Source organism: Bos indicus x Bos taurus, chromosome 4, assembly GCF_003369695.1.
Source record: "Bos indicus x Bos taurus breed Angus x Brahman F1 hybrid chromosome 4, Bos_hybrid_MaternalHap_v2.0, whole genome shotgun sequence".
Taxonomy (NCBI): domain Eukaryota; kingdom Metazoa; phylum Chordata; class Mammalia; order Artiodactyla; family Bovidae; genus Bos; species Bos indicus x Bos taurus.
In genome coordinates this window covers 14,770,713-14,783,956 of record NC_040079.1, presented here as the reverse complement: position 1 = coordinate 14,783,956, position 13,244 = coordinate 14,770,713, and the positions used below count along the sequence as shown (strand labels likewise).

The window sequence follows — 13,244 nt, the reverse complement described above, 5'->3', positions numbered from 1 at the left end:
TTAGCCCAGATTCCCCACTAAGATATTATTCATAAAGTTTTGCATGTGACTTTCAATTTGCACAGTGCTTTCTGCCTTTTTTTTAAAAATAAACTTTTCCACATTCCTTTCTCCAAAGTGTTTGTGAACAGAAAGAAAGAGGGAGTGATTTGAGGCCTAATAAAGAACTTTTAAGGCCAAGTGATTGGATGTGGATGAGCAAATGTGGGTGATCAGGAAGAAGTTTCAAAGGTGATTTCAAGTTCAGGTCTGGCAGAATCTTGGCACCATTAAAACACACAAGGCACTTAGAAGAGGGAAACTGGCTTTGAAGGAAAGGATGAATCTGGTTTTTCACTTGACTCAACAGCTCAAGTGAAAGTAGGATTTTAAAATAGGAAATCATCAGAGGGCAAGTTACAGTAGTAAAGGGGGGCATGTAGGATGATTAGTGTCTGAGCAAGGCCTGAAGGCAATTAACATGGTATGTTTCCAGGACAAAACATGTTGAAGGTAGAAGTAAAACAGGTAAGCATCATGAAATATATCAACTAGGAAGTCATACTATTAAGACTGGGTTAAGGTATGTGTTGGAAACCACATGAAATAGTTGATATTTTTTCCTTTTAGGGCAAAAATGGGCCGTTGAAGAGTTTTAAGTAAGGTTCTGAGGAGATTTGCTGATTAGGATGATGTGGCTGTACCTTTTCCAGAAGTTGGACAGTGCCAGGACCAGATGATGGAGAGGCCCGGGGAGGTGCCCCCCAGCCTGTATTCTGCAATCTGTCTTCCTTCTTTCCCCTCTGTCAACAAGGCCAGGATTAGCGGGCACAAGACAAAATTTAAGGGGTGGCTAGGAAATCCAGCATTCAAGACTAGTGCTTCATTTTAAAATTATTAAAATTAATGAAATCCACAATGAATTCTAAATAAAGGCAAGATCGGTAAGCTTAAGTTAATTAAGAATGCCACTTCCTCGAGAAAAATTATCAGAGATGGAAATTCTTGCAGTTGGAAATAAGGTAAGCAAAGGCTTTTGAAAATATTATCAGTTGTTATACTTCCAATCAAGGTAAAATTATAATTTTGTTTTTGGCGTTAAAAAATAACAGTGTTGTGAGTTTTAATACACCTAATTTTTAAATATTCAATATTTCTTCAAGTACTTTAATGTTCTGGGGAAAAAATGTTCAAATACATAACATGTACATAGGCGTGCACGTTTTTCCTGGTGCCTTAGGAATCTACTTGGCTTATATACTGTATTTAATACAAGTTATATTTTATTCACGGATGTGTTCCTTAATTCTGACTTTAAAATATTGCACTAATATTTATTTTGATACCCCCCCCCCCTTTTTTTGTGACCCTTAAATTTTGCACTTTCGGCTCTTTCCCCATGCCTTTTTCTGTTTTATTTTTATTTGTTACTGTTTTTTTCTTCTTGTTTTTGGAGGCTTGATCCTTTCTAGTTTTTCCAGAGGCACAGCTATCCTTTGTTTCGCTCACGTTGCCGAGTCCTGGGCGGACCTCGGAAACTCTTCAAATACAGTAATTTCATTTCATTACAAAGTTAAAATCAGGTTAGCGCGCCAATAGGCAGTGTTGATATATTGCTCCCGCCCGAAAGGAGGCTCCCGGAACTACCGCGTTAAGGGGGCGTGTTTCCCGCAGCGCCGGCTGGCTGCATTTTCACGATGCACTCAGAAGACTTTCCGGTTCTTCCTTCTCGCGAGCCTTGAGTCCCGGCAGCACCCGGAAGCGATTCCCTGCCTGGAGGCTGTGCGGACCAGAGTCTCAGGTAAGGGCGGGAGAAAGGGCGGAAGGCCGCAGTCCTGCGTTAGGTGTGCGTACGGCTGTGCGCGGGCCGGGAGGAATTGCTTTGTCGGCGTATAGACCTCCTCTTCTTGCGCGGAGGACTCTGTGGTTTCGTCTCACCTCCCAGGCCCTATACATTGTTGGTTGGGAGCGTCGGGTTTGAGCAAGGGGGCCCGCACATTTCACCGGTGAGACGGCGAAGCCCAGGGATCGCCTTGTTCTTTGCAAACGGGATTGGAGGCAGTAATTTTTGCGGCAGCACGTTCCAGATTGAAGCGCCATGATAACATTTTAGTATTTGCTGAGCTCTTTGTCTTAGGAGCTGTTTTAGAAGTATTGGGTGTAACAGTGAAGAAGCAGAAATCCTTGCCAGAAGGGAACTTGCGTTTTAACTGAATTTGGGAAAACAGTGGAATAGAAATGGGGGTAGAATCAGAATTTTTGTATGGGTTAAAAGGAAGTTAAGGGGGACCAAAAAAAAAAACCGGAAAGGTGCGAGAGATTTTGGGGAGTGGGAGAGGATCCTTGTCTAATGTGCAGGGGCGTAATATGTTACGGTCTCAAGGTTCGTTGCGTAAAAGCCCTGAATGCCGTTAGGAATTTAGGACTTCAGTGAAATCGTGTTCTTGCTATAGGATATAATCTCTTTTTCTTCAGGAAAAGACTAAAGATTAGATTGGAAGAAGAGAGAGTAGAAGCCATGTTTCGAAGACCTGTAGTACAGGTAATCACTTCTCCATGTTAATGTTGAGATGTGTTATTATAAACCATGGCGATCACATTTCTTTAGGGTTTTGCCTGCAGAGGCAGAAGTCTTTTGAGCCCACCTGTCTTATGTGTACTTAGTTGATATGAGGGTTGGGGACAGATTTTGGTGGTAGATTGCAAGCTCAGTCGTTTCTGACTCTTTGCGACCCCCATAGACTGTAGCCCACCAGGCTTCTCTGCCCTTGGGCTTCTCCAGGCAAGAGTACTGGAATGGGTGGCCATTTCCTGCTCCAGGGGATCTTCCCGACCCGGGGATCGAACCGCATCTCTGGCATCTTCTGCATTGGCATGCAGATTCTTTACCACTTGAATAAATAGTGTTCATTAAAGCAAAAACAAAACGTTTCTAGTTTACTCACATATATGATGAGAGTAGTTAACTTTTTAAAACGTGTTACTTGTGTGTAGAGCAGTTAGCATTTAAAGTCCTTATTGATCTAAAGTCTATGAGAATTGTTTCAGCTTTTTTTTTTTAAATCACGTGGTTTGTTTTCTGACCACCTGCTTCTTTTGTTGTCAGTCTGCCTCCCCCACCACACGCCATCTCCCTCCTGAGGAGAGCAGGTCAAGTCTCAGCAACTCTACAGATGAACTGTGTTCAGAACTCCTCATTTCACCCAGTCAGGCTCCTCACCTAATCTCTTCAGTCAGTCTAGCCAGCCTTGAGTCAGCCTAGACCCGCTTTTCCTCACTTACCTCATTTGGGCACCGAGTTGTATAGATTCTCCTTTATAACACCTCTCGTAACTCCCATCTTGTTAAGGAAGAATCATTTCCTCAGTGGAACCTGTTCAGGTCTCCTCCACTCTGCTGCAGAATTGGCTGTATATCCTTGGATCCCTGTTTTAACTTATACATACTTTTAAAATATATACCTTTTAATGTGTTGAAACGTGGAAAAGTTTCTCGTGTCTTAATACACAATTCTACAGTATTAAGGTAAATTTAATACCATATATAAAAGGGTTAAAAGTTTAGTTTTAAAAAATTATCCCAGTTAAATAATTCATTCCCTATTTTTGCTTCTCTGGTAGGTCTTGATTTTTGTGTGCCCCCAGTGGGACAGATTATTATTCCATAAAACATGTGAGCTCTGGCTCATCTGAGCATCAGGTTAGTACATTTCTAGAATCATGACATAGGTACCAGTTAGCAGGTTGATTCTTTAGTATGTGGTAACTCATATTTTGGCCACCTCATGCGAAGAGTTGACTCATTGGGAAAGACTCTGATGCTGGGAGGGATTGGGAGCAGGAGGAGAAGGGGACAACAGAGGATGAGATGGCTGGATGGCATCACTGATTTGATGGACGTGAGTCTGAGTGAACTCCGGGAGTTGTTGATGGACAGGGAGGCCTGGCGTGCTGCAATTCATGGGGTTGCAAAGAGTCGGACACGACTGAGCGACTGAACTGAACTGAACTGAACTCATATTTTTATTTTTCTACCCACCTTCTGCCCCCAAGCGTAGTGCTGGGATTCCACAGCCAAAAGTACCCTGGAATGGGTGTTGTTTCCATTGGTAGATACCTACTGTATGTTAACAGTGCCACTTCTGGACACATGTTTCTCTGATATAATGGTTAGCTCTCTGAATCCAGTAATGTTCTCAGTAATGTGTACTCAAATCTTGGCAGTAGCCCTTGAACAGAGGCAGCAAAGGGCAGTGGGAAAGCCAGCAGCCTTGGGGTTGGGGGCCCTGAGTTCCAGCTGTGACTTGCCACTTCTTTCCTGTAGGATTTTGGGCAAGTTACTCACTCTGTCTCTGAACTTCATTTTTGTCATCTGTAAAGTGGTGGTAATTTTACATAGTTTATAGGTTTATTCTGAGGATTAATTGATAAGAGACAAAGCACTTACCTAGTATTCATTAATGATGAACTACTATGGACTATAGCTTGCCAAGCTCCTCTGTCTGTAGAATTTTCCAGACAAGATACAGAGTGGGTTGCCATTTCCTTCTCCAGGGGGTCTTCTCGACCCAGGGATCGAACCTTCGTCTCTTGCATTTGGCAGGCAGTCTTTACCACTGCGCTATCTGGGAAGCCCTTTCAGTAATGATGGCTTTGGTTATCACTGAGTGCTACTGTTACATGGCAGCGACTGTCTTTCTCTGATAGACTGATTTGAACAGTCCTATTTTTGTACTTAATCAAAGAATCATGTTTGTTTATCTTAAATTTTTTCCTTGGGGCTGTCAGAAGCACCAATTTTTCCAACATATGTTGTTTACCGTTTTGTGTGCAAGCACAGAAGCACCATGCTGCTGCTGCTAAGTCGCTTCAGTCGTGTCTGACTCTGTGCGACCCCAGAGACGGCAGCCCACCAGGCTCCCCTGTCCCTGGGATTCTCCAGGCAAGAACACTGGAGTGGGTTGCCATGTCCTTCTTCAATGCATGAAAGTGAAAAGTGAAAGTGAAGTCGCTCAGTCGCGTCTGACTCTTAGCGACCCCATGGACTATAGCCTTCCAGGCTCCTCCGTCCATGGGATTTTCCAGGCAAGAGTACTGGAGTGGGGTGCCATTGCCTTCTCCGGAAGCACCAGAGAGGCCTGGGAATGGACTCTTGTGGACTCCCCGAGGCTTCTTTGTGCCTGTGGGCTTCTGCAGGAGGCTGCCCCTGTGTGTGGTCCTCCTGGCTGTGGGGTTTCCCCAGTGGTTCAGTGGTAAAGAATCTCCCTGCAGTGCAGGAGATGCAGGAGATGTGGGTTCAGTCCCTGGGTTGGAAAGATCCCCTGGAGGAGGGCATGGAAACCCACTCTAGTATTCTTGCCTAGAGAATCCCATGGACAGGGGAGCCTGGCAGGCTATAGTCCATAGGTTTGCATAGAGTTGGACGTGACTGAAGCCACTGAGCATGCATACGTGCCTGGCACTGTGATGGGTGCACCTCTCTTGTGTGGGTGTGTGCCTTAGGGGCTGCTGACTGGGTGGTGACCAGGTGTGAACGGGTCTTCTGTTTACACTTGCCTTTGCCCCTGTACTAACGCTGTTTTACTTATTTGTTCCACTTTAGGTACTTCGTCAGTTTGTAAGGCATGAGTCTGAAGTAGCTAGCAGTTTGGTTCTTGAAAGATGTAAGTAGTAGCTGATTTCCAGTTTTTACAGCAATGTGCTCATGTTCTCAGATACGTTGCAGAAGAGGTGCATCCATGGGGTTATACTCTGTTAACCGTCATGCTTTTGGTTCATATCTGCCTCTCTGTCCTTGGCTTCTTATCTCTTCCTATCAGGCTGCAGGAGCCTTCTGTAAACCTGGTTCTTCTTCCCTTATCATACACTTTTTACCCACTCTTATTGTCGCTTTCCTGCCGAAGAAATTCCTTTGGTCCTTTTTGGTTATCTAAGACATCCAAGGCTGTGTGCTAGTTGGCTGAAGCCGTGAACGTTTGTGAAAAGTGATTGTTTCACAGAAAGAGTCCCTGTATTTATAAAGATTTTCAGATCTCAATTTTGTTCTTTTAACCATACAAACAGTTTAAAAATTTTTTTAAAAGGTATTTAAAAGATGAATTGATGGTTTTGAACTGTGGTGTTGGAGAAGACTCTTGAGAGTCCCTTGGATAGTAAGGAGATCAAACCAGTCCATCCTAAAGGAAATCAGTCCTGAATATTCATTGGAAGGACTGATGCTGAAGCTGAAACTCCAATATTTTGGCCGCCTGATGCGAAGAACTGACTCATTGGAAAAGACCCTGGTGCTGGGAAAGATTGGTGGCAGGAGGCAAAGGGGACAACAGAGGATGAGATGGTTGAATGGCATCACTGACTCGATGGACTTGAGTTTGAGCAAGCTTCGTGAGTTTGTGATGGACAGGGAAGCCTGGTGTGCTGCAGTCATGAGGTCGCAAAGAGTTGGACACGACTGAGTGACTGAACTGAAAAGAAGAATTTAGATAAAGAGCTTAATGCTTGTTTTGTGGGGTTCTATGGATAGTTTCTCCTTTCTTATCAGTCCTGTTTTTTCCCCTGAGCCTCTTTTTATTTGCTCCTCACACTTGTTTTCTGACCTTCTAGTGCCTGGGTTTTGCTTAATGCCGAGATTGAAGTTGAAGTAGTGGTTGTAGCTGTTCCTCTTCTGGACATTTCTGTCAGTCTTATGTTATCTACAAATTGCTTTTCAGCTCTGAATCGCGTGCAGTTGCTCGGTCGAGTAGGTCAGGACCCTGTCATGAGACAGGTAGAAGGAAAAAACCCAGTCACGATATTTTCCCTAGCAACAAATGAGATGTGGCGATCAGGGGAAAATGAAACCTACCAAATGGGTGAGTATAAAAGACTGGGGTTTTAGTTTTATCCGCAGCAAATAGACATTATTTAGTGTGAATTGTCTAATTAGATACTTTAAGAATACTTTCGGAAAGGATCTTCCCTAACTCTGTCCTGTCTCTTAGAAACCATGGCGTAGCTTAGCTGGACATGATGTCCTTTTGCAGTTGTCCTTTGCATTTGTAACCACATTCCCTGTCCTTGTGATTCTTGTGACTTAGGTGATGTCAGTCAGAAGACAACATGGCATAGAATTTCAGTGTTCCGACCGGGCCTCAGAGATGTGGCGTATCAGTATGTGAAAAAGGGGTAAGTTGAAGAAGGAGGGAGCTTACAGGTTGAATGGTTTAAAATACAAACTAGGAGCGTGTTTTCATGGAGTCTGTAGCTCTTCTATTTATAAAGTACCACTCATTACTTCGGGTTAGCCCAAGAGGTATTTATTCAGTGCTTAATACTGTATGTGTAGTGTCATATGTGACTAGTTTAAAGGTTTTAACATGGTTTAGCCTTTTAAGAACTTAGAACTTAGGACAGTAGGATGTGAACTTGAACAGCACTGATGAGGTGAGAGAGAAGGCAGAGGGCGCCGTGTGCCTGTCACGGGTGCAGCAGTGCTCATGAGGGTTCCCAGGCCACCATGGCCAGCGACCCCAATGCTGGCTGTCTTGTCCTTGGCATCACGTGGTGGCTTGACAGAGGGTCTGGGAGGTTGGGAGCCTGATGCAGTGAGGTATTCTGGTGATAATTCAGGGCAGTTAGTTCATATTTGATAATTTTATATGAACTTAGCAATTCCGTTTTGAAATGTTTGGATTATGTATAAGAAGTGTCTTTTCCAAACCCTCAGAAGGACAAAAGGTTGTGTTTAACAGCAGCTGTAGTCATAGTTTAGAAATGTATTATAGAAATAAAACATTTCATGAAACATAAGTTTAGCAATAATTAAAATTTCTGTTTTTTTCAATAATCGCATACCTTTTCTTCAGATGAGCTTCCATTGTCGTGTGTGTATGGTATGTAGAGGACGTTTCAAGGAAAAGGCATCGATTTCACATGCTGGTTGGTGAATCTGTGTGGCCGTTCCCTTTGGCACCCAGTCGTTTTACTAGTCTGCTTTCTGTATTGTGCAGTAGCAGTGCTGTTAAATTCTGAAATTGGTGCCACTGTGGCCATTTTCTACCCTTTAAAGTCGGCGTTACATTTGTCTTCTAGTTCAGCCTTTTAGAGAGTGCAGAATAGTCTTAGTAATTAACTCTGGGTGAAATAATACTAAGCTGAAAACTTGTATTTTGAATTTTAATAATCTAAAGTCATTTGAGAGTAAGTTCATGAACCTCACTATAGAAAGGAACTGAAAAATAAGTGAAAAAAAAATCAACGAATCTGTTAGATAATTCAGGGTCAAAGGGGATAGAAAAATCACATGTTGGAAATCAATCATAGAGATTTAAATGATGCTCTTCATTTTCAGGGTCTTAAGGTTGCTTTTTTTTTTTTTAATTAAAACTTGGAACTTTTTTTTTTAAACTTCATAAGGGTCACAGGCAGCTAAAGGATGAAAACATCCTTTTTTCCAGTGTGGCAAGGCAAGTCCACGTGTACTTTATGGTTCGGTACTCTTATTCTTTGCCTGTGCCTCGTGGCTTGCAGGATCTCAGTTCCTGGATCAGGCAGTGAAGGCGCGGCGTCCTAACCATCAGGAAACTGTTTTAGCGCTCTTAATTCTGAATTTTGAGAAGTGGTATGTGTGATTATCTATTTCATCCTTGAAGACTATACTCATTGCTCTTTTCTGACCTGGCTCTCTGCTGTAAAGCATATTGAAATCTCCAGACTAAAACTGGTAAATTTTATTTTATCAGGTCTCGAATTTATGTGGAAGGGAAAGTAGACTATGGTGAATATACGGATAAAAATAATGTCAGACGACAAGCAACAACAATTATAGCTGGTAAGGCTCTTGTGATAATCGCTATTCTTTTTTTTTTTTCTTTGAACGCTTGGCTATGTTGCAGCCTTACCTGAGGCTATTAGTACTGATGCTTATGAGATTGTAAGGCACCTCACCAGGAGAATCCCGAGTGGAGTTTGTGAGCCTGCTCTAAGTTTCTGTGTATATATATCTCTTCTTTCAGAAAGCGATCTCTGTACTCACAGTTTTAGTTCACAAGTAACTTTAGAATTATCCATTGCACTGTTGCCTCTTTGAAGGACATGACCTAAATGGAAAAGCATGTACCAAGAAGAGTTAAACTAATACTGGCATCAGACATTTGTACAGCTTCATTCAGAGCCTGTTTGGTACTTAACATGATGATTTTGTTTTAAACTCCTGTTGTTCTCATTAAACAAAATACAAAACAACATGGAAACATGGACGCACAGAGCTTAAAGGAGGTTAAGAAGATATTCTCTAGAGGAGAGTGTTCAAGCTTTTCTGAAAATTCTGCAAGAATTTTGAAACCAATATATACCCCTTTGAACATGTTTAAGTTGACATTAAGAGTTTTTTTCAATATAAAATTATGTTGCTTTTAAAGGTATTAAGGGATCTAAATACCATAACAATTGGGTATCCATCATCATTAAAAAGATACAAGCTCTTCGACATTTGGAAAGTTTATGATTCCCTTTTCTCTGAACTTGTTTTTCAATCCCATTTTCTCCTTAGAAGTGTATCTTAATATATCTTAATATAATCTATTGTATAGTCAAAAATATTTTATTATTTTATTTTGTTAAATGTAACAAAAGTACATACATAAATAGAAATTTTAAAATATTTTAAAAAACTTTGTGATAGTGAGGCTCTGAATATTGGGTTTCTCCTTGAATAGGTTATCATTACAGTTGTTTTTAGAACATAATTGACCAAAACAACTGTAATATGTAAGTACAAAAGCTGTAACATTTTATTGAAAATGTGTCTTAATGAGATAGATGATGCATTTTGTTGTCTTTTGGATTAATTGCTAAAATAAAAGTTATTAGACATTCTGTTTTCTTTTTTATGGATATAAAACTCAAGAAACTTTATTTTCTTAAGTAGATGAGAATGAAAGAGCTATTTATGAGCCTCTGAGATATGCCAAAATTAGATATTTAAAAATTAACTTTTTATTATGGAAAATGTCAAACATACACAAAAGGAGAGAGGAGTGAAAAACAAAAGCTCCTGTCACGCAGCTTCAACAGTTATCAGCAGATGGCAAACAATATTTCATCTATGCACCGGCCTACTTTCTCCCACCTGGATCATTCTGAGTGAATCTGAGACATTGTATCATCCATAAATATTTCAGTAGGTGTCTCGGAAATGTATGGATTCCTCTTTATAGTGCTATTATCAGAGCTAGTGTTAAGAACTCATTATTAAATTTATCTTTTACTAGATGTCATAGTATTGAAATTTTTTTGATTGCTCCATGTACAGCAATCTATACATTATATTACATGGTTTATATATATCTTAAGTCTTATTTAGGGCTTCCCTGGTGGCTCCGAGGTTAAAGCGTCTGCCCACAATGCGGGAGACCTGGGTTCGATCCCTGGGTCGGGAAGATCCCCTGGAGAAGGAAATGGCACCCCACTCCAGTACTCTTGCCTGGAGAATCCCATGGAGGGAGGAGCCTGGTGGGCTACAGTCCATGGGGTTGCAGAGAGTCAGACACGACTGAGTGACTTCACTTCACTAAGTCTTATTTAAAAAAAAAGAATTTAGATTTGGGAGGCTAAAAATCTGACAACTTAGGTCTCCTAACCGACAGATTTTCCTTTTTCTCTTTGAACTTGTTCTAGAGTTCATGTCTTAACTACTATGCCTTATTGATAAATTATAATTTGTTATAAATAATAAGCATATATTTTCTTACTACTTTCTTGAAAGTATATTGACCTTGAGAACCAATATAGGTATCTTCCTCCCCTCATTATTAAACCTAAGAGAAGGTTCTTTCTGACCAGTTTGCTTTCATATTTCTTGAGTGTCTTGAGTAAATCGCTTCCTGCTTGCCCTGTTCTTCCTTGGCTCATTCTTGCAGAGGTATCTAACTGTTTAAAAATTTTTTTTCAGACCTGTGTATGGTATAAAGCTATGCCTGTGGTTTCAGCAGTGGAAAATCAAGCTTTCTAATAAAATAGTTGACATATTTATGAAGCATTTAATACTTTCATCTTCCACTGTAAACCTATTGTGTGGGCAAATTTCAAATTTAAATTGTGTGAAGTTTTATAAACCAGGTCAAAGAGAAACATTTCAAATTATCTGCCATTTTCTTCTTGTCACTATTATTCACCAGCATGGATGATTAAGCAATTAACATAGGGTTATGGCTAACAGTAAAATGAATAGGTCTTTAGTACCCTTAGGATGGAAGGGAATAGAGTATAATTTGGCTCATCTGTTTTATAGGCTATGTTTTTTTTCTCTTAGAAATCAGTGTAACTTAAAAATAACCACCAGCAGGTGGCAGTCTTGTCTTTTTACATAGTGATGTCAACTTGGATAATTTCTTCTGAAATAACCATTCTGTACCAAAATACTCTAGTTTTAGAAGACTGTAGTCATGAACAAATACTCAGTTATTGTATAGTAACCATTTTTTGGATAATTCTACAGTTTTAAGAATGTCAGTGTTTCAGGATTATGTAGAAGGTACTGCTTCTTTTCTTTTGCTTGTTCTAAACTAATTGTTTCTGGGCAACCTTTTAGGAGCAGTGTCTGATGTTTTTGGATAAAAATGCTCCCTCTGAAATATTGATTACTAGAAAATTTCCCAGGAATAAATGTGTAAAACTCATTTTGTTTTAAAATTTAAAAGTAAGCGTGTGTTCTGTATGAGTGTTCAGACTTAAAAAACACAAATAGATCTGTCTGTCCTGATGGGGCCGTATTGAACCCCGTCCTTCCCCCTTCCCTCCAGCATGTGGTATGTGATGCCACGATCCTTTTCTGTGTTAGGATGTGCTCCTTGGTTTACTGGCATCTGTCTGAGTGTTGCAAGCATCAAAGTGTGTGACTAGCTCTTTTGTAGAAAGTTACCACTGAGAAGACCTTTGCTACCTTCAGGGAAGACAAGAAGTATCCCACCTTTTCTCACAAGGTCTGAATTATTGATAAACCGTCAAAGCCCAGCTTTTACCTCCATTATGCCTATCACATATACCTGTTAAGAACATCAGTTAGTTCACTCGCTCAGTCGTATTCGACTCTGCGGCCCCATGAACTGCAGCTCACTGGGCTTTCCCGTCCATCACCGATTCTGGAGCTTGCTCAAATGCATGTCTATCGAGTTGGTGATGCCATCCAACCATCTCATCCTCTGTCGTCCCCTTGTCAGCAGGAACCTAGTATTTTGAGAATTTGTCTAAAGTGTCTGGTGACTAGCACTAAAATACGTATCTGGTAAAAGGGAATGATTAAGTGAGGTGGAGAAAGAGTTCTGAAAATAACATTTCTGCTTTGGCTTCTTTACAGATAATATTATATTTTTGAGTGACCAGATAAAAGAGAAGCCGTAGACTGGACGATTCTTCTCTGGCCGGCGTTTGGTACAGTCTCATTTCCAAATCATGCTAGTGTTTATAGTTTCAAAGGACAAGAATTAAAATACTCTTCGTTGTAAAATGAGTGATAACGTTTTCCTGACCGTCACTCCCCTTCCCCTTTTTGTGTCATGAACTCTGGTAGCTCCTGCCTGTTAATGGTATTCACTGATTGTTTATTCTTTAAGAGATGGTTTCTGTGTACAAAATTGTGAACTTTTAGGTTCATCCATGTTATGGCAAAGGGATGAATGTCCTTTGGGAAGGGCCCCCCCGCCCCCCCACTTTTTTGTGCACGCTTCTATTATAGCATAGAGTCAACCACCACAGTGTTTTTGAGTATTGCTGTATGTCAGACATTTATCCCATGGTTGTAGATACTGATTTCCTTATCTGGTTTATAGACCAGAAGCCAAGGGCTGTATCTTCTTCGTGTACTTGCATGTTTAACCAATACTTTGCAAAGAGTAGGCAATAAATGTTGACACGTGAATGATCCCAATAGGATAATGAGCTTTAGCCCAAAGTGAAGGGGTTTGCTGAGCAGCGGTTAGTATCTAACCTAAATAGCTTCAAGACTAAGCTACCTCAGTCCCGTCTTTTGTCCTTGGACAGTTTCACTAGTAGCATTCATCAAACAGTTTACCACTGGGAAAGACCTGAAGTGCAACTGGGGTGAAATTGTCCATCTCCAGGAGGTGATCCAGGGGCTCTGGTTTCACTGTTTTCTGTCTTTCTAAGCCCCTGTTCTCTGTTCTTTTCGTCTCATGCGGAGCGCTCTGTTTAGGGAGCCCCCTAAACCCCCTCTGGCACTGCGTCTGTAGGTTAGCGCCCCAGGTATGCGTCCCTTTAATTTTTCTACGT

The 13,244-nt window shown here is 41.0% G+C and overlaps 1 protein-coding gene across 2 annotated transcripts; it reads left to right on the top strand.

The window, feature by feature from the left end:
• The first annotated feature begins 1,698 nt into the window (after positions 1-1,698).
• Positions 1,699-12,466, top strand: SSBP1 (single stranded DNA binding protein 1). Of its 2 annotated transcripts, none has more exons than XM_027538811.1 (7): positions 1,699-1,780; positions 2,455-2,521; positions 5,581-5,641; positions 6,689-6,829; positions 7,055-7,142; positions 8,699-8,787; positions 12,313-12,466. In XM_027538811.1, exons 2-7 carry the CDS (start codon positions 2,498-2,500, stop codon positions 12,354-12,356), a joined length of 447 nt encoding a protein of 148 aa, XP_027394612.1. In that variant the 5' UTR covers positions 1,699-1,780; positions 2,455-2,497; the 3' UTR covers positions 12,357-12,466. The 2 variants fall into 2 exon arrangements, with proteins under 2 accessions (XP_027394612.1, XP_027394611.1); XM_027538810.1 differs by lacking the exon at positions 1,699-1,780 and adding an exon at positions 1,795-1,985.
• Positions 12,467-13,244: the final 778 nt, after the last annotated feature.